The sequence below is a fragment of the Theropithecus gelada genome, chromosome 13 (genome assembly GCF_003255815.1).
Source record: "Theropithecus gelada isolate Dixy chromosome 13, Tgel_1.0, whole genome shotgun sequence".
Lineage (NCBI taxonomy): Eukaryota > Metazoa > Chordata > Mammalia > Primates > Cercopithecidae > Theropithecus > Theropithecus gelada.
The window spans coordinates 78821181-78840262 of record NC_037681.1 but is presented as its reverse complement, the minus strand read 5'-3'; the positions used below and the strand labels follow the sequence as shown (position 1 = coordinate 78840262).

The window sequence follows — 19082 nt, the reverse complement described above, 5'->3', positions numbered from 1 at the left end:
TTGTCATATAAAAGATTTTTGATTCTGATGTGAAAATTATTTTGATCAAAGTAAATTGTTATTGTATATTAAATCATATAGACATTTGTATTTAATGGATATATTCATATTTATTAAAATCCCTTTATAAACAATAATTGGTAATAAATGAGATTACATTGTAATAATTGGCATCTTGAAAGGGGATCTCGGTACTTTTAAGGGGAAAGCAGTACCTACTTCATGGATTTTCAAACAGTTATATTTAGAATTCTTGACTTTTATGCCTGGAAGTCACCTTAGAAGTTACCTTAGAAGTTGTCTACTGTACCATCCACAATTATAAGTACAATGTTAAAGCTTAGAGAGGCTGAGTATGTCTTGCTTAAGATCAAATACCTTGTTACCATCAATATGGGAGCTGTGATTTCCTTGCAAGCTGGGTACTTTTAACTTTATATTGGAGAAGCCAACATAGTCCCGTACATTGCTAAAACGTTAATTTCACTGAATCAACTTTAATGTACTTTCTGCCATACTGTGAGTATCAGGAAATGAAAGGATGGATAACAGATCACTTATTTTTATTTCTTTGTGTGCTTTTCTAGGATTATAAAAATGTTATAGGAAATATGGAAAGGTACAAAGAAGAGAATAAAAAATTGTCATTGTCATAAAAGAGGATTTTTAAAATGTAACCACACTAACTGGGGACCAGTAAAAGATTAGATTAAAATCACTGAAGCAGAGTGAGAACAAAACCACTCTTGATTATTCTGGAATGGATTAAGAGCATGGATAAAGATTCCATAGGACCTACAAAATGCTGACCTCTTCACTGAGGTTTGGTAATAAAAGCAGTAACTAATAAGGGGAGTGCTGTAAGAGAGGAGCCAAACCATGGGATTAAGCTATCTTGGTTAATGAAGGAAAAGCTACTTTGGAGAATTCAGACCTACACCCATATACTTAATTTTTTTTCAATATCCTCTAACTCTGAAGCTTTGCAATTTGTGAAATAATATCTAAACTTAAGAGTTTGGATATTTTTATTTGATCATGTATGTACTTTTTAGGAAATTATGTCTTCATTTTTTCTATTCTTTTTTTAAAAATATTTTTTAGTAACCTTATATAAAGGGTATTAATCCTTTGATATGGTACAGATATTTTGCTATTATTTCATTAGGCTGTGAACTTCTCTAGGACAAGTACTATAATATGTCTTATAATAATAGCTCCCAATTTTTAAACATTTAAGAAGTTAGCATTTTATCCACATTATCTCACTCAGATCTTGTGAGGATTAACACTATTTCCATATTACAAATGCCAAGGGAGGTAAGTAACTTGCTGAAAAGATGCAACTAATGTTAAGTGGTAGAGCTAGGAATGAGACTTACTTGGCTATAGTTTGTGATCTTAATCAGCATACTCTATTGCATTTTCTGTTTGCTTAGTATCACCAGTATCTAGTGTTGATTGTAACACTCAGTAGACACATTATTCAGATTTGCTGGATTGAGTTGTATTAGGATATCATTCATTTATGTAGTATTTATTTACTTAATTTTGTATAACCTGATGTGATGTAAGTGAGGACTTGCATTCTTCAATGCTTGACCCCTATAGTTTGTTAAATACGGTTACAAATTGACTATTTTAAGTTGAAGATAAAACTGTTTCTTCCATAGGTTAGCTGTATAAAATGGGTTTTATTTCTTACAAATTTATTGTATACCCCTCAAAAATTCCAGAATTTATCACAGGAATAAAATAGAATGTTATTTTAAACCTTAACAACAAAAGTCAAAGTTATGATGAAAATGTTCTTAAGGATGCCTTTCTTTTTGTGAATTGTATGGAAGTATGACTCTGGTAATAGGTGGACTGAAACAAGCATGGCTATTCTTCATTCTTTCACTAGTGGTTTCTAACCTTATCTGCACATTAGAATCACTTGAGAAACTTTTTAAAGTCCCAATATAAAGGCTGTATTGAGCTAACATCAATTAAAAAGGAATGGGTAGAATAGAATTTTTATATTAATATTTAAGTTCCTTAGGTGATTCCAGTATGATTTTTATTGTGGAGAAAGTTACGGTTACTGGTAATATTTCTGTGGTTTCTTATCTATATCCATAGTTGAAGGAAATGCTAAATTTTACTTAGAAGGTAAGATGTATTTTTTTTAACCTATTTAAGATTCTGTGGTTCAGAATGCTTATCATAGACATTTCAAAGATTATAATCTGTCTTATATAGTGAGCTTTTTTCTGAGAAGACATTTGTGTGTTTTAGAGAGGGTTTTAAATATATTATTTAAATGTATAGATTTGAAGATTAATTTTTAAAGGCTAGTTATTAAATATTTTTTAAAATGAAGCAAATTAGTCTATATCCTAATCCAGAAATAATAATTTGGGTCAACCTCCTCAGTTATGACAAGTAACTCACACATAATTTATGTCATTTATTTAATATTTTTGAGATTCATTCCCCCCTCCAATGTTTTATTACAAATTTTCTGACGTACAAGAAACATTGAAAAAGTTTATGGTGAATACCCATATATCCACCATCTAAATTTTATAGTTAATCGTTCTTATATTTCGTTTATCATATGTTTTTCCATTTATTCATCCTTTCTTCCACCCATAAATCCAGCCATTTTTAGTTCTATCCAAAGTAACTTGCAGGTATCTGAATACTTTCTTTAAAATATGTCATCAGCATGCATACATTTAACTAGAGTTCAGTTCTTTGTAAAATTTGGAAACAGTAAAGTGCATAAATCTTAAGTGTTCCGTAAGTTCCAGTAAATGGATACACCAGTGCAATCCACAGTCAAGATGCAGAACATTATCATCACAGGGTTTTGTCTCGTCCTAGTAAATCCCCATTATGTTGATTGTTTTCCACCTAAGTTTAGTTATACCTATTCCAGATATTATAAACAGAGGCATACAGTATGTACTCTTTCCTACGTAGGCTTATTTTACCCATCAAATTTCTGAAATTTATCCATGTTGTGACATGGATCAATAGTTCATTCCTTTTTATTCCTGAGTAGTAGTCCATTGCATGAATATACTGAGGTTTGTTTATCCTTTCGCCTGTTGACAAACATCTGGACTGTTACCAGTTTTTGGTGCTTATGAATGTAGCTGCTATGAGCATTCTGGTAATGGTATTTTTATGGATATATCTTTTCACTTTTTTTGGAGTGGAATTGCCAGGTTATAAGGTAGGAGTATATTTAATTCTTAAAGAAATTGCCAAATCTTTTCAAAACAGTTGTGCCATTTACATGCCCACTGACAGTATATGAGAGTTCAGTTGCTTTGCATCCTTATTAACATTTACTATTTTAATGTTATCTCATTAATATTAGTACTCTCACTTTTTTTTCTGAAAAGTTTCGATATCTTTTTTGATTACTTTGCACATTACAAATGGGCAAAAAAAAAAAAACAAAACAAACCCTTTAAACAATGGCACAGTAGCTCTGGTGAGATGTGAGACTGCTTATGTTAAAAAATGAGAAGATGGCTATTTTTATTGTATTTTATTTTATTTTTAAATTATACTTTAAGTTCTGGGATACATGTGGGGAATGTGCAGGTTTGTTACATAGGTGTATACGTGCCATGGTGGTTTGCTGCATCCATCAACCCGTCATCTACATTAGGTATTTCTCCTAATACTATCCCTCCCCTAGTCCCCCACCCCCCGACAGGCCCTGGTGTGTGATGTTTCCCTCCCTGTGTCCATGTGTTCTGATTGTTCAACTCCAACTTATGAGTAAGAACATGCGGTGTTTGGTTTTCTGTTCCTGTGTTAGTTTGCTGAGAATGATGGTTTCTAGCTTCATCCGTGTCCCTGCAAAGGACTTGAACTCATCCTTTTTTATGGCTGCATAGTATTCCGTGGGGTATATGTGCCACATTTTCTTTTCCAGTCTATCACTGATGGGCATTTGGGTTGTTTTCAAGTCTTTGCTATTGTGAATAGTGCTGGAATGAACATGTATGTGCATGTCTTTATAGTAACATCATTTATAATCCTTTGGGTACATACCCTATGATGAGATTGCTGGATCAAACGGTATTTCTGGTTGTAGATCCTTGAGGAATAGCCACACTGTCTTCCACAATGGTTGAACTAATTTACACTTCCACCAACAGTGTAAAAGCGTTCCTGTTTCTCCACATCCTCATCCTCTTCAGCATCTGTTGTTTCCTGACTTTTTAATAATCACCATTCTAACTGGCATGTGATGGTATCTCATTGTGGTTTTGATTTGCATTTTTCCAATGACCAGTGATGATGAGCTTTTTTTTCATATGTTTGTTGGACACTTTTGAGAATTGTCTGTTCATATCCTTCACCCACTTTTAGATGGAGTTGTTTTTTTCTTGTAAATTTGTTTAAGTTGCTTGTAGATTCTGGATATTAGCCCTTTGTCAGATGGATAGATTGCAGAAATATTCTCCTATTATGTAGATTACCTGTTCACTCTAATGATAGTTTCTTTTGCTGTGCAGAAGCTGTTTAATTAGATCCCATTTGTCAATTTTTGTTGCCATTGCTTTTGGTGTTTTAGTCATAAAGTCTTTGCCCATGCCAATGTATTGCCTAGGTTTTCTTCTAGGATTTTTATGATTTTAGGTCTTACGTTTAAGTCTTCAATCCAGCTTGAGTTAATTTTTGCATAAGGTGTAAAGAAGGGGTCCAGTTTCAGTTTTCTGCATATGGCTTGCCAGTTTTGCCAACAGCGTTTAATAAACAGGAATCCTTTCTCCATTGCTTGGTTTTGTCAGGTTTGTCAAAGATCAGATGGTTGTAAATGTGTGGCATTACTTCTGAGGCCTCTGTTCTGTTCCATTGGTCTATATATCTGTTTTGGTACCAGTACCATGCTGTTTTGGTTACTGTAGCCTTGTAGTATAGTTTGAAGTCAGGTAGCATGATGCCTCCAGCTTTGTTCTTTTTGCTTAGGATTGTCTTGGCTATATGGGCTCTTTATTGGTTCCATATGAAATGTAAAGTAGATTTTTTCTAATTCTGTGAAGAAAGCCAGTGGTAGATTGATAGGTATACCATTGAATCTATAAATTACTTTGGGCAATGTGGCCATTTTCACAATATTGATTCTTCCTATCCATGAGTATGGAATGTTTTTCCATTTGTTTGTGTCCTCTCTTATTTCCTTGAGCAGTGGTTTGTAGTTCTTCTTGAAGAGGCCCTTCACGTGCCTTGTAAGTTGTATTCCTAGGTATTTTATTCTCTATGTAGAAATTGTGAATGGGAGTTCACTCATGATTTGGCTCTCTGTTAATGTGTATACGAATGCTTGTGATTTTTGCACACTGATTTTGTATCCTAAGACCTTGCTGAAGTTGCTTATCAGCTTAAGGAGATTTTGGGCTGAGACGATGGGGTTTTCTAAATATACAGTCATGTCATCTGCAAACAGAGACAATTTGACTTCCTCTCTTCTTATTTGAATACCTTTTATTTCTTTCTCTTGCCTGATTGCCTTGGCTAGAACTTCCAATACTGTGTTGAATAGGAGTGGTGAGAGAGAGCATCCTTGTCTTGTGCTGGTTTTCAAAGGGAATGCTTCCAGCTTTTGCCCATTCAGTATGATATTGGCTGTGGGTTTGTCATAAATAGCTGTTACTACTTTGAGATACGTTCCATTAATACCTAATTTATTGAGAGTTTTTAGCATGAAGGGTTGTTGAATTTTATCGAAGGCCTTTTCTGCATCTATTGAGATAATCATGTGGTTTTTGTCTTTGGTTCTGTTTATGTGATGGGTTACATTTATTGATGTGCTTATGTTGAACCAGCCTTGAATCCCAGGGATGAAGCCAGCTTGATCATGGTAGATAAGCTTTTTGATGTGCTGCTAGATTAGGTTTGCCAGTATTTTATTGAGGTCTTTCGCATTGTTGATGTTCAGGGATGTTGGCTTGAAATTTTCTTTTTTTGTTGTTCCTCTGCCAGGTTTTGGTGTCAGGGTGGTGCAGGCCTCATAAAATGAGTTAGGGAGGAGTCCTTTTTCTGTTTGAAATAGTTTCAGAAGGAAAGGTACCAGCTCCTCTTTGTACCTCTGGTAGAATTTGACTGTGAATCTGTCTGGTCCTGGGCTTTTTTTGGTTGGTAGGCTATTAAATACTGCCTCAATTTCAGAACTTGTTATCGATCAATTCAGGGATTTGACTTCTTCCTGATTCAGTTTTGGGAGGGTGTACGTGTCCAGGAATTTTTCCATTTCTTCTAGATTTTCTAGTTTATTTGTGTAGAGGTGTTTATAGTATTCTGTGATGGAGGTTTGTATTTCTCTGGGATCAGTGGTGATATCCCCTTTATCATTTTTTTTTAATTGTATCTATTTGATTCTTCTCTCTTCTTTATTAGTCTGGCTAGCAGTCTATTTTGTTAATCTTTTCAAAAAACCAGCTCCTGGATTCATTGATTTTTTTGAAGGGCTTTTCGTGTCTCAATCTCCTTCGGTTCTGCTCTGATCTTAGTTATTTCTTGTCTTTTGGTAGCTTTTGAATTTGTTTGCTCTTGCTTCTTTGGTTCTTTTAATTGTGATGTTAGGGTGTCAATTTTAGATCTTTTCTGCTTTCTCCTGTGGGCATTTTGTTATAAATTTCTCTCTAAACACTGCTTTGGGTGTGTCCCAGAGACTCTGGTACGTTGTGTCTTTGTTCTCATTGGTTTTGAAGAACTTACTTATTTCTGCCTTAATTTTGTTATTTACCCAGTAGTCATTCAGGAGCAGGTTGTTCAGTTTCTATGTAGTTGTGCAGTTTTGAGTGAGTTTCTTAATCCTGAGTTCTAATTTGATTACACTGTGGTCTGAGAGACTGTTATGATTTCCATTTTGCATTTGCTGAAGAGTGTTTTACTTCCAATTTTGTGGTCAGTTTTAAAATAAGTGCGATTTGGTGCTGAGAAGAATGTATGTTTTGTTGATTCGGGTGGAGAGTTGTGTAGATGTCTATTAGAGCTGCTTGGTCCAGAGTTGAGTTCAAGTCCTGAATATCCTTTTTACTTTTTTGTCTCGTTGATCTGTCTAATATTGACAGTGGGGGTGTTAAAGTCTCCCACTATTATTGTGTGTGAGTCTAAGTCTCTTTGTAGGTCTCTAAGAACTTTATGAATCTGGGTGCTCCTGTATTGAGTGCATATACATTTAGTATAGTTAACTCTTCTTGTTGCGTTGATCACTTTACCATTATGTAATGCCCTTCTTAGTCTCTTTTGATCTTTGTTGGTTTAAAGTGTGTTTTATCAGATACTAGTATTGCAAACCCTGCTTTTTTTTTTCTTTTTATTTGCTTGGTAAATATTCCTCCATCCCTTTATTTTGAGTCTGTGTGTGTCTTTGCACGTGAGATGGATCTCCTGAATACAGCACAGCAGTGGGTCTTCACTGTTTATCCTTTTTGCCAGTCTGTGTCTTTTAATTGGGGTATTTAGCTGGTTTGCATTTAAGGTTAATATTGTTATGTGTGAATTTGATCCTGTCATTATAATGCTAGCTCGTTATTTTGTCCATTAATTGATGCAGTATCTTCATAGTGTCGATGATCTTTACATTTTCGTATGTTTTTGCAGTGGCTGGTACTGGTTATTCATTTCCATATTTAGCACATCCTTCAGGAGCTCTTGTAAGGCAGGCCTGGTCGTGACAAAAATCTCTCAGGATTTGCTTGTTTGTAAAGGATTTTATTTCTCCTTCGCTCATGAAGCTTAGTTTGGCTGGATATGAAATTCTGGGTTGAAAATTCTCTTCTTTAAGAATGTTGAATATTGGCCCCCACTCTCTTCTGACTTGTAGGGTTTCTGCAGAGAGATCAGCTATTAGTCTGATGGGCTTCCCTTTTGTGGGTAACCCAACCTTTCTCTCTGGCTGCCCTTAAGATTTTTTCCTTCATTTCAACCTTGATGAATCTGACCATTATGTGTCTTGTGGTTGCTCTTCTCAAGGAGTATCTTTGTGGTGTTCTCTGTATTTCCTGAATTGGAATGTTGGCTTGCCTTGCTAGGTTGGGGAAGCTTTCCTGGATAACATCCTGAAGAGTGTTTTCCAACTTGGTTCCACTCTCCCCATCACTTTCAGGCACACCAATCAAATACAGGTTTGGTCTTTTCATATAGTCCCATATTTCTTGGAGGGTTTGTTCATTTCCTTTTATTTTTTTTTCTCTAATCTTGTCTTCACACTTTATTTCATTAAGTTGATCTTCAGTCTCTGATATCCTTTCTTCTGCTTGATTGATTTGGCAGTTGATACTTGTGTATGCTTCACAAAGTTCTCGTGCTGTGTTTTTCAGCTCCATCAGGTCATTTATGTTCTTCTCTAACCTGGTTATTTTAGTTAGCAATTCCACTAACCTTTTTTCAAGGCTATTTGAGGCTATTAAATACTGCCTCAATTTCAGAACTTGTTATCAGTCTATTTGTTCAAGGTTCTTAGCTTCCTTGCATTGGGTTAGAACATGCTCCTTTAGCTCAGAGGAGTTTGTTATTACCCACCTTCTGAAGCCTACTTCTGTCAATTTGTCAAATTCATTCTCTGTTCAGTTTTGTTCCCTTGCTGGCAAGGAGTTGTGATCCGTTGGAGGAGAAGAGGCATTCTGGTTTTTGGAATTTTCAGCCTTTTTGCGCAGTTTTTCCTCATCTTCGTAGATTTATCTACCTTTGGTCTTTCATGTTGGTTACCTTCATATGGGGTTTTGGTGTGGATGTTCTTTTTGTTGTTGTTGATGCTGTTGCTTTCTGTTTGTTAGTTTTCCTTCTAATGGACCCCTCTGCTGCAGGTCTGCTGGAGTTTGCTGGAGGTTCACTCCAGACCCCATTTGCCTGGGTATCACCAGCGGAGACTGCAGGACAGCAAAGATTGTTGCTTGTTCCTTCCTCTGGAAGCTTTGTCCCAGAGGGGCACCCTCCAGATGCCAGCTGAAACTCTCCTGTATGAGGTGTCTTTTGACCCCTGCTTGAGGAGGCAGTCTGTCCCTTAGCAGAGGTCGAGTGCTGTGCTGGGAGATCCGCTGTTCTTTTCAGAGCCAGCAGGCAGAAACATTTAAGTCTGCTGAAGCTGTGCCCACAGCCACCCCTTTCCTCAGGTGCTCTGTCCCAGGGAGATGGGAGTTTTATGTATAAGCCCCTGACTTGGCTGCTGCCGTTCTTTCAGAGGTGCCCTGCCCAGAGAGGAGGAATCTGGTGAGGCAGTCTGGCTATAGAGGCTTTGCTGAGCTGCAGTGAGCTCTGCCCAGCTCAAACTTCCTGGTGGTATTGTTTACACTGTGAGGGGTCAACCACGTACTCAAGCCTCAGTAATGGTGAATGCCCCTTCCCCCACCAAGCTTGAGTGTCCCAGGTCTACTTCAGACTGCTGTGCTGGCAGCAAGAATTTCAAGCCAGTGGAATTTAGCTTGCTGGGCTTCGTGGGATGGGATCCGCTGAGATAGACCACTTGGCACCCTGGCATCAGCCCCCTTTCTAGGGGAGTGAATGGTTTTGTCTTGCTGGTATTCCGGGCGCCACTGGCGTATAAAAAAACTCCTGTAGCTAGCTCAATGTCTGCCCAAACAACCACCCAGTTTTGTGTTTGAAACCCAGGGCCCTGGTAGTGTTGGCACTGGAGGGAATCTCCTTGTCTGTGGGTTGTGAAGACAGTGGGAAAAGCATATCTGGGCCAGAGTGCACCATTCCTCATGGCACAGTCCCTCATGGCTTCCCTTGGCTAGGGGAGGGAGCTCCCCCAACCCCTTGTGCTTCCCGGGTGAGGCGACACCCCACCCTGCTTCGGCTTGCCCTCTGTGGGCTGCACCCACTGTCTAACCAGTCCCAGTGAGATGAGCTGGGTACCTTGGTTGGAAATGCAGAAGTCACCTGCCTTCTGCCTTGATCTCGCTGGGAGCTGCAGGTCAGAGCTGCTCCTATTTGGCCATCTTGCCAGCCACCGAGAATGTCGGCCATTTTTATTTTTAAAAATATTTTTTAGAGAACTCATCTCCCTGCAAGATACTTATTGAATTTTGATTTTAATTTTGGCCATATTATTCCTTGGTATTTGTGGTGCTGTATAAAGTATTTAATTTCATTGGTAATATTTAGAAATAATGTATTTTTTTTCAACTTGGGGAAAAAATTCAAAATAAGGGTTTTTAGTGATTTAATGGACAAAATAAGCAGTTTGAGAAAAAACTATTAGTTAATCACATAGCTTACTGATATAATAGTTTTGATGTCTATCCCTTAAGTTCATTGAAATCGCTAAGAGAAGTGTTTCTGTGTCGAACTTGTTACATTTTTGGTCTTTCTTTTCCCCATCTGGAATGTAAAAATACTGTTTAATATATATACCTCAAATGGCTAGCTAGTAAAATCATATAATGACTTTTAGGGTTTAAAATTCACTTTTTCTGTAATTACCAAGTAACTTCTAGTTCCAGGGATGTTTTGTTTTTGGCTGTTTTCTTAATTAAAAATGTATCTTTTTCTGTTCAAAATGCAATTAGGATTTTATTTGCAGTTGTGCATAAGAGAAATGGATAATGCCATTGGAAATAAATAAAGGATGCCACTGTGAAAATATTTTGTAACCTTTTTTTGGCAAAGGAGTTAACGTTTTCTTGGGTGTACAAAGGAATAGGTAGTTATGGATTTTAAGTACATATGTAGAAACAGATGGAGAGAGAGAGAAAGGAGAGACAGAGATACACTATTGTACTGATTTTAAAACTAGCTTCTTGGGAGTTCAATTTTCTGATTTCTGGATTCTGTCATCTTAACTTTTAGATAAGTAAAGCATACTAGAAGACAGCAGACATTATACCGTCAAGATCCTCAAAGGTTATCAGGTATTAGGCTTTACTTCCTACTTCGCACCACTATTTTTTTTTTTTTTTTTTGAGACGGGGTCTAGCTCTGTCACCAGGCTGGAGTGCAGTGGCGCGATCTTGGCTCACTGCAACCTCTGCCTCCAGGGTTCAGGTGATTCTCCTGCCTCAGTCTCCCAAGTAGCTGGGACTATAGGCGTGTACCACCACGCCCAGCTAATTTTTGTAGTTTTAGTAGAAACAAGGTTTCACCTTATTGGCAAGGATGGTTTAAGACTATCTCTTGACCTTGTGATCTGCCCACCTCAGCCTCCCAGAGTGCTGGGATTACAGGCGTGAGCCACCGCACCTGGCCCACTTTTTTTTAGTATGTGTAGAAGGTTAGGACAGTTGAATCCAGCTCAGTGAAACTGAGCCATGAATTCATCCAAGTGTAAACCTTGACTGAAATGACAAAATGGGATGGGTTTTCCTTAAGTATTAGGTATAAAATACATGTTTAAGGAAGTGGCTAGTTTCTTTTCATCTTAGGGTGTATCATATTCTTAAATTATTTGTGTGGCCTGTTATTTCAGATTGAAAACATTTGTAGTATGTGACTTTACATTTTGCTTACTTGAAACAATAACTAAACCCTGAATTCTTATTAAACTGTTATGATTGATTTTATATCAAAAGTATTTAGTAAGCAGTTGTATCTTTTAAACATACCACATTGTTTTATGGGAAACTCATTTGTTTAAAAATTGTTTTTCAAGTCAGTTTTGACATTACTTAAAATTTAGTGAAACTATATTTAAGCTAATTCCTATAGAGAGGATTAAAATATGAAATGCTGAATTTAGAGATTGGCTAAAAGTTAAATGTGTAAAAACATCGTTTGTACCTTCTGTTTTAATTCTTTAAAATTGTGTAACACCTTTTCATATTCTTTGCCTGATTAGGTCTCCAACGTTTTTAATAATATTTAAAGATAATCTCACTAAATTACAAATAGCACTGCATTTAACTTGATTGCTGCAGCAAACATGAAATTAAGATTTTCATACTAAAATTGTATAGACACTTTGTACAGGTCCAATGTTAGCTATATCGTGTACATTAATATTTATTAAAGTGTGTACATACATCTTGTAGTACGCATTACTATTCCATACATGTAATATATCAAGCTTTATAATAAAAATAATTATGATTTTTTAAAAAACCATTCTTTCTCAGGTGTATAGTGTACTGTCAATAAAAAATAATCCTGTTAACACTATAGGAAGAGATGTGAAGCAGGGAGAGTTGACTCCTGTTTACTGGAGTCTACTTTGTAGCTAAAATGAAACAAAGCTTAAAATTTCTAAATTGAGTGTATTTTAAGTAAAATATTATCTGCTGTTGGTAGAGTGCCATATAACTTATTCAACTTTCATTTTTTTACAGAGCTCCTTAATAAGCATTTATAGTCAGTTTTTGGCAGCAATAGAATCACTAAAGGCATTCTGGGATGTTATGGATGAAATCGATGAGAAGACCTGGGTACTCGAGCCAGAAAAACCTCCACGGAGTGCAACAGCACGTAGAATTGCATTAGGTAGGGACAAAGAGGAATAAGGGCTTGTTTTTAGGTGTTTATTTTGTATTACTTATGAAAATAAATCTAACAATGACAGTTGGACCCAGACTTCTTTATATGAAGTCAACTATTAAAATTTTCTGATATGAACTTTTTTTTTTTTTGCTACACGTTTAAATATAAATATTTTAGGTGAAAAGAAGTACTGAGGTGTTTCATTATAAAAGGTGATGATCCAATGGAGGTAACATTCAGGAGTAGTGTTTAATTAGCTGTTAATTAGCACAGAAATTGTGGAACAGGTAATTCAAAATTTACATTACTTAGAACAAGAAAAAAAGTGTTAGAATAAGGAAGTCTTCATTTGTGAAACTTAGAATCTTCTAAGATTAATGTGCTCAGATCTGGGAATATTTTCTGTTAGAAATACAGAGGAAGATAAAAGAACTTGCAGTAGACCATGCCACTGGAAAGAATTTGTAGTTTTATGTATTTTCTTCCCTACAAATACATGAAATTTATGAGTGAGATATGGTATAATCATAAATACCTGTGCAGTGTTATCATATTCTCTTGACTATAAAATGGTTATGTATTTTCTTTATAAGCAAGCAAAACATAAAGTCACTTTTAGAGTTCAGCCTCTCAAGATTTTAGATAAACTATGTTTAAGCTCACATGAAATACCATAGCTAGTTTTAAGATACCCATTTCTTTCTTTTTTGATAAATAGATACGTTGTTCAAGGGTATTTTGAAATTCTGATGTGAATCACATCCAAGTTAGTGAGCAATTTTTATACTTTATACCTAGGTATAATATAGATTATCTGGGGGGAGAATGTGACATGCATGGTATTATGAGAAGAAAGTATACTTGTACAGCAATTCTACAAATAGTATTGTTACTTTCCTGGTTTCAAAAAGTCTAACCATATTTAATTTGGAATAATTAACCAAATTATGCTATATTTGTGAACAAGTAGATAGTAAGAATGAAAATATTTTCTTCAAAGAAATGTAGTTATTCATTTTTTTCGTGGCCCCATTAAAATAATTATCAGGTTATGATTAAATATATTTCTCATTCAGCATAAATCGCCTAATTTTTAATTCATTCCCTATTTACCTGTTAGCTTCTTTTTTCTCAAACTCCAGGCATGACTTGCCTTCTTAAGACCCAGTTTTGAACAGTGAATGGAAAAATTAGTTAATATGCCCATATTAAATGAAAATACTGTCTGGAGCCATTACTAGATGACATTGTTGAGGGCTAGTAAGAGATTTATGTTCATAGTAAATAATGTGTTACCAAATGAGATTATAACTTTTTGTATTTTTATTTTTCTCATTGAATGGCTAGTCATTTTTTTCCATTAATGACCTCTTTTTGCCAGATGTGCAGTAATTGCATTTATGTTGATGTCAGCCTCAGTGAAAGGCTTATTTTACTGTATAGAATTTATCAAGACATTTTTTTACCATGAAAATGAAATCCAAATTGATTTTAAGCAATTACACTATGTACCTTCAAAAAATAGAAGTAAAATTTCTGAAACTTATGCTGTAGTCCAGTACAGTTAAAATTTATAAAAGAATCTAGTGCCAGTTTTCTTAGGTCTTACGAAATTAGGTTACTTATTGTTTTGGTTATTAATGAACAGTTGCCAATGTGAGTGAAATATTTTGTTAAAGTATAAGGGAGAGTTTCACATGCAGCAAAATAATTCAGAAAATGCTTTTATAAATTTTTATAAAACTTGAATCTTTAATGTTTGTTTTTACCATTTACTGTATTGCTGCTCTTTTTACATTTGGCCATAGTTCTATGAAATGTAAACTTTTTCAAGAAAGCCATGAAAAGTAATTTAAGTAATTATTTCTTAAACATGTGACTTGTGATAGTTTTGATATTAAAGACTTTTATCACTCCACAGAACATTTTTATTTAAACTTAAATACAGTTGACCAGAACTGCAATCTCATTAAATATATCAATTTGTTGATTGGCTGAAATTTAAGATCCCTTTAATGATAATCATATCAACATTACTTCTTTTGGTTAAATTATAATATTTACCATTACAAAAACTACAAAACATTTGGTTAATCTTTCCGTGGGTATACAGTGAAATAGGTAGCCAGACCAACACCTTTATTTTGTATTGGCTTGTTTGATGAGCTGTTCTACTTCTAAAAGATTTAATCTTGTTTCATTCCAGGGAATAATGTTTCCATAAATATAGAGGTAGACCCCAGGCATCCTACTATGCTTCCTGAGTGCTTCTTTCTTGGAGCTGACCATGGTATGACATCTGAGACTTAAACGTTTTTTAATAGAGTCATAAAATCCTTGCCTACCATTGTTAAATTATTAGACAATATTAGTATATTAATGGTAGTTTTTATTTTTTGTCTGAGACAGAGTTTTGCTCTTGTTGCCCAGTATGTAGTGTAACGACTTGGCTCACCGCAACAATGATAGTTATTTTAAATGAAAATGTCTCAGCGTTGTGAACTGTATAATTTTTTTAACATAATACATATAATTTTGATTTTTTAATCAAGTAGTTAAGAAACATTCTGTATCAAATGTGGCTTTACAAACCAAGAGTAGAGCATGCAATTATTAAACTTTTTTTTTTTTTTTATCTGAAGTGGTAAAACCCCTGGGAATTAAGCTGAGCAGGAACATACATTTGTGGTAGGTACCTTGGCAATATAATTTTTACTTTTTGGTGATTTTACAAAGTTCATAGCATAATTTTTTTTCCCCATGCTTTCAGGGATCCAGAAAATAGTGTGCTACAAAACTTGAAAGATGTTTTAGAAATTGATTTTCCAGCTCGTGCTATCCTGGAAAAATCTGTAAGTTTTATCAGTGCTTTGATATTCCAGACAGTATTGTATAATGAAGTTTAAATGCTTCTCTTAGTGAAAAATGATACTGAAGAAGGAGGGAATTGGAAAAATATTATAACGCAGACTTCTGAACTGCATCAAAAAACTTGTTTACCTTTGATTGGTTGTTAAGTACAATTGTCTCTTGGAACAGGGGGATTGATTTCCGGGCTGCCCCAAAATCCAGATGTTGAAGTTCCACAGTTACCCTGTGGGACCCATATATACAAAAAAGTAGGCCCTCTGTGTACACAGATTTCAGATAAACACAGGTTCTGCATCTTGTCAGTACTGTAGCTTTGATCGGCATTTGGTTGAAAAAAAAAATCTGTGTATAAGTAGACCTGTGCAGTTCAAACCCATGTTATTCAAGGGTCAACTGTACACTTTTTTTATGGTCTTCAGTAGTGAAGTCATTAATGACAGTCATTTATTAAAAATAAGGGGAAAGGTCCAAAGTAGCTAATGAGATGTTTGGCTTTTCTACACAGTCTGTTTATGGATGGCTGAAGTACTGATTAGCTTGATATAAGTGTTTGTGAAGCAGTATAGTTTCTCAAAATTGAATAGATACCACTATATTGCAAAAATAATAAACTTAGAATTGATTTTTGACAAGGCTGCTAAGGTTGTAGACTCCTAAATGGTGGTGAGTTTCTTTTTCCTTTAGTTACAGAATTGTGCTGTTTACTAATTACTAGCTAATGTCAATTCCTATCTTTAAATACTATCAGGGACATTATATCAATGTATGATATGGGAAAATTACTAATGCCCAAACATCTTGCCAGCCAAAAATGGATTCTCTTTTTTAGCCTAGCTGTGTATATGTGAGTGAAAAAGGAAACATTCTACAGTAGCTTTGCTAGGTGTTAAATAGTAATGTAATTATATTTCCTATAATACAGCAATATAGTCATAAAAAAGTGTATTTATACAACATTCTTCCTGATCTTACCTTGTGTTTTAAACACATAGGTGACTTCATATTCTAAAATAGGAGAATTGTAATGTTCCCAACATAAAAGGTAAATGTTGAGGTGATGAGTATCTTAATTATCCTGATTTGATAATTAAACATTGTATACATGTATCAAAATATCACACATACCCTCCCAAATATGTACAACGAATAAGTGAGACACATATGCTTTTTATAAATATTTTTCTTTTGAAGGATTTTACTATGGATTGTGGAATTTGTTATGCTTATCAACTTGACGGTGCCATTCCTGATCAAGTGTGTGATAATTCCCAGTGTGGACAACCTTTCCATCAAATATGCTTATATGAGGTAAAAAATAAAAACATTGTCAAGACTTTCTTCAGTTAACACAATATAGGATGTATTCCTGTTTGAAATACACAGAATCTAAAATCTGTTTAGTCAATAGTGACCCTCTCTTTTGCCATTAACTCCTTTTACCAGTTTATTCCAGATGCTTATGTGCTTCATTTCTTCATCACAGTTACTAATGAGTGGAGAAATGTCCTGAAGTATCCAAGAAGGGAGAAAATCTATCCAGAATATATTCATGGACTAGCTTATTAACACACAACAAATTAAATTGATGGTACATTGGAATCTTTCTATAAATACCTTGTTACCACAGTGTAAACTTCATAGATTTACCCAAGGTGGAGGTGGTTGAAAGTGGCAGCAATAAAGTGAAAATGAAATTAGCACTATGTAGTACCTATTACTTTTCAGGCTACATTTAAGAATAGAATATATCCAATAATACTACTTTTCATGTTGAGAAGAATGCCTTTTGTGATCTGAATATCTCACAGCACTCAGGCAATGCCACTTTATTTACTATATGTGAAGTCTACTTTCATTCCTGTCTTTAGTCACTTGCTTCACTTTAGGGCCTAGTTGATAGATGATAAATTGTGTGCAGCTATATACAGAACACCGTGCAATTGTATGTTGCCTTCAGTTTCAGCCTTCCTTTATATCATATCTTTACTTTTGTGATTAGAGGTAGCAGTTGGTGCCATCTGTACTTTGCCAATGGAGAACTGAGGCAGAGACATCTATTTACCTTATATAAAATCATAAAATATCAGGTCAAATTACAGAAATACTCTAAGGGAACACATGCTTTCTTTTGTAATTATGAATATTCATTTAATTTTAAAAAATTCACTGGCTCATGCTTGTAATCAATGGGTTGAAAATTAACCTACTGTTAGTGATTAAGACCAGAACTAAGAAGGAAATTTTCAAGAGCCTATAGTATCTTTTAACAGCAGGAGTTGTTAATTTGTGATTAATGGGTTTAGGGAAGGTCTATGAACACCAGGAAGTTGTATGCATTATTTTTATGTATGTCTATTCTGGGGATAAAGAAAATGCATAATTCTCATCAAATTCTTAAAGGAGCCCATAATCTGGTTATAAACCAGTGGTTTAGACCTTCAATTCCATGTTGATTTCCCTTGTTGTTCAACATATCAAAGTCTGCTATTGGCTCAGGAAATATACCCCTTACTCCTGCAAAACAAAAAAGCAAAGTCTTCTGGAATAAAAATATAATGCACTTTAAAACAAAGGGAATGACATTTGGAGTATCTGTAATTTGTAATCATGCTGACGCTTCTCCTTTATCTTTTAAAATTTGCAGTGGCTGAGAGGACTACTAACTAGTAGACAGAGTTTTAACATCATATTTGGTGAATGTCCATATTGTAGTAAGGTAAGCAAATTGTTAATCACATCTCATAAAATGTCCTAGCTTTCAATAATATGTTCTAGAATACAGATCTATATAGTATATCAGCTTATCTAAAACTTTTGAAACTCATTATTCTTTATTTTTATTTTTCAAATTCTCAGATCAAAAACATTACACTCCTTTTCTAGATTTCCTAGGTGATCTGAAACTTCAGAAAAGTGTTTTCCAAACTGTACTGTGACACTATTTCCAGTATAAAGCAATTTTATTTTTTAGAGTGTCCATAAACTTTCTTAAAATGTGTTCTCTTTTTAAAGCCAATTACCTTAAAAATGTCTGGGAGGAAACACTGAAATAAGAATATAACATTTTGATGAAGAGCTGGAAACTTAAAAAATTATCAAAAAGAATTTTGATATCTTCAGAGAAAATATAAAGCAAGCAATACTAACATCAAAAGGACAGGTATGATGATGCCATAATAATAAATATCTGTGTTTGTCTCTTCACTAAGAGTAAACTGGGAAATTGTAGGCCAAAGTCCAGTTGAACTTTCTGTGATCCCCGTGCTGACTGTAGAAGTGTATTTATACCAAGATGGAGATCTTGACTTCTTGAATATATCTGGACTGGTAAAATCTTGATGAGGTTCATAAAATGAGTTTGGGAATTGTCTATAATTGAGTTTTTGTGGGAAACTGTTTGCTTCATTCAAAAGTTCTTGAGACTCTTGATATTTCTCTCTTGTCCTTGTGCTTTCCTATGGAAAAAATACATGTATAGTTTGTTAGATGTGAGTTATCCAAGTATTTATTTTGTGTAATGTATAAGAATGCTAAATAAAATGTTACACAATATCAAGTTTTTGCGTGTTATTTTTACTGAGAAGTAATTTTTAGGTAAAGATCTTAGATTTTAAGATTTACACTTTTTGAGAGTTTATAAACATCCAGCAAGCAAATCTGGATATAATTTGAGTGGTTCTTTTAAACCACATAAGTGAGACATCTCTTAAATAATTTATAATCTAAAAATAGGATAGAATATGAAAAATGAATTTCCTTGGCAAAACCAAAAAATTGGGCTTAAT

The 19082-nt window shown here is 34.7% G+C and overlaps 2 protein-coding genes across 6 annotated transcripts in view; one reads left to right on the top strand and one right to left on the bottom strand.

The window, feature by feature from the left end:
* The window catches only part of FANCL (FA complementation group L), a 77724-nt gene extending 58871 nt beyond the window's left edge, over positions 1–18853 (top strand). For 2 of the 4 annotated variants that reach the window (XM_025353742.1, XM_025353741.1), the window contains exons 8-14: positions 12279–12429; positions 14633–14716; positions 15069–15114; positions 15197–15278; positions 16489–16605; positions 17942–18013; positions 18310–18853. In XM_025353742.1, coding sequence (XP_025209527.1) covers positions 12279–12429; positions 14633–14716; positions 15069–15114; positions 15197–15278; positions 16489–16605; positions 17942–18013; positions 18310–18345 — 588 coding nt within the window. In that variant the 3' untranslated portion in view covers positions 18346–18853. Of the gene's footprint in view, positions 1–12278; positions 12430–14632; positions 14717–15068; positions 15115–15196; positions 15279–16488; positions 16606–17941 lie in introns of all 4 variants that reach the window. The other 2 variants (XM_025353744.1, XM_025353743.1) reach the window with 2 other exon arrangements.
* VRK2 (vaccinia related kinase 2) overlaps positions 14916–19082 on the bottom strand; it is a 109211-nt gene continuing 105044 nt past the window's right edge. For both annotated transcript variants that reach the window (XM_025353739.1, XM_025353740.1), the window contains one exon: positions 14916–18752. In XM_025353739.1, coding sequence (XP_025209524.1) covers positions 18414–18752 — 339 coding nt within the window. In that variant the 3' untranslated portion in view covers positions 14916–18413. The remainder of the gene's footprint in view (positions 18753–19082) is intronic.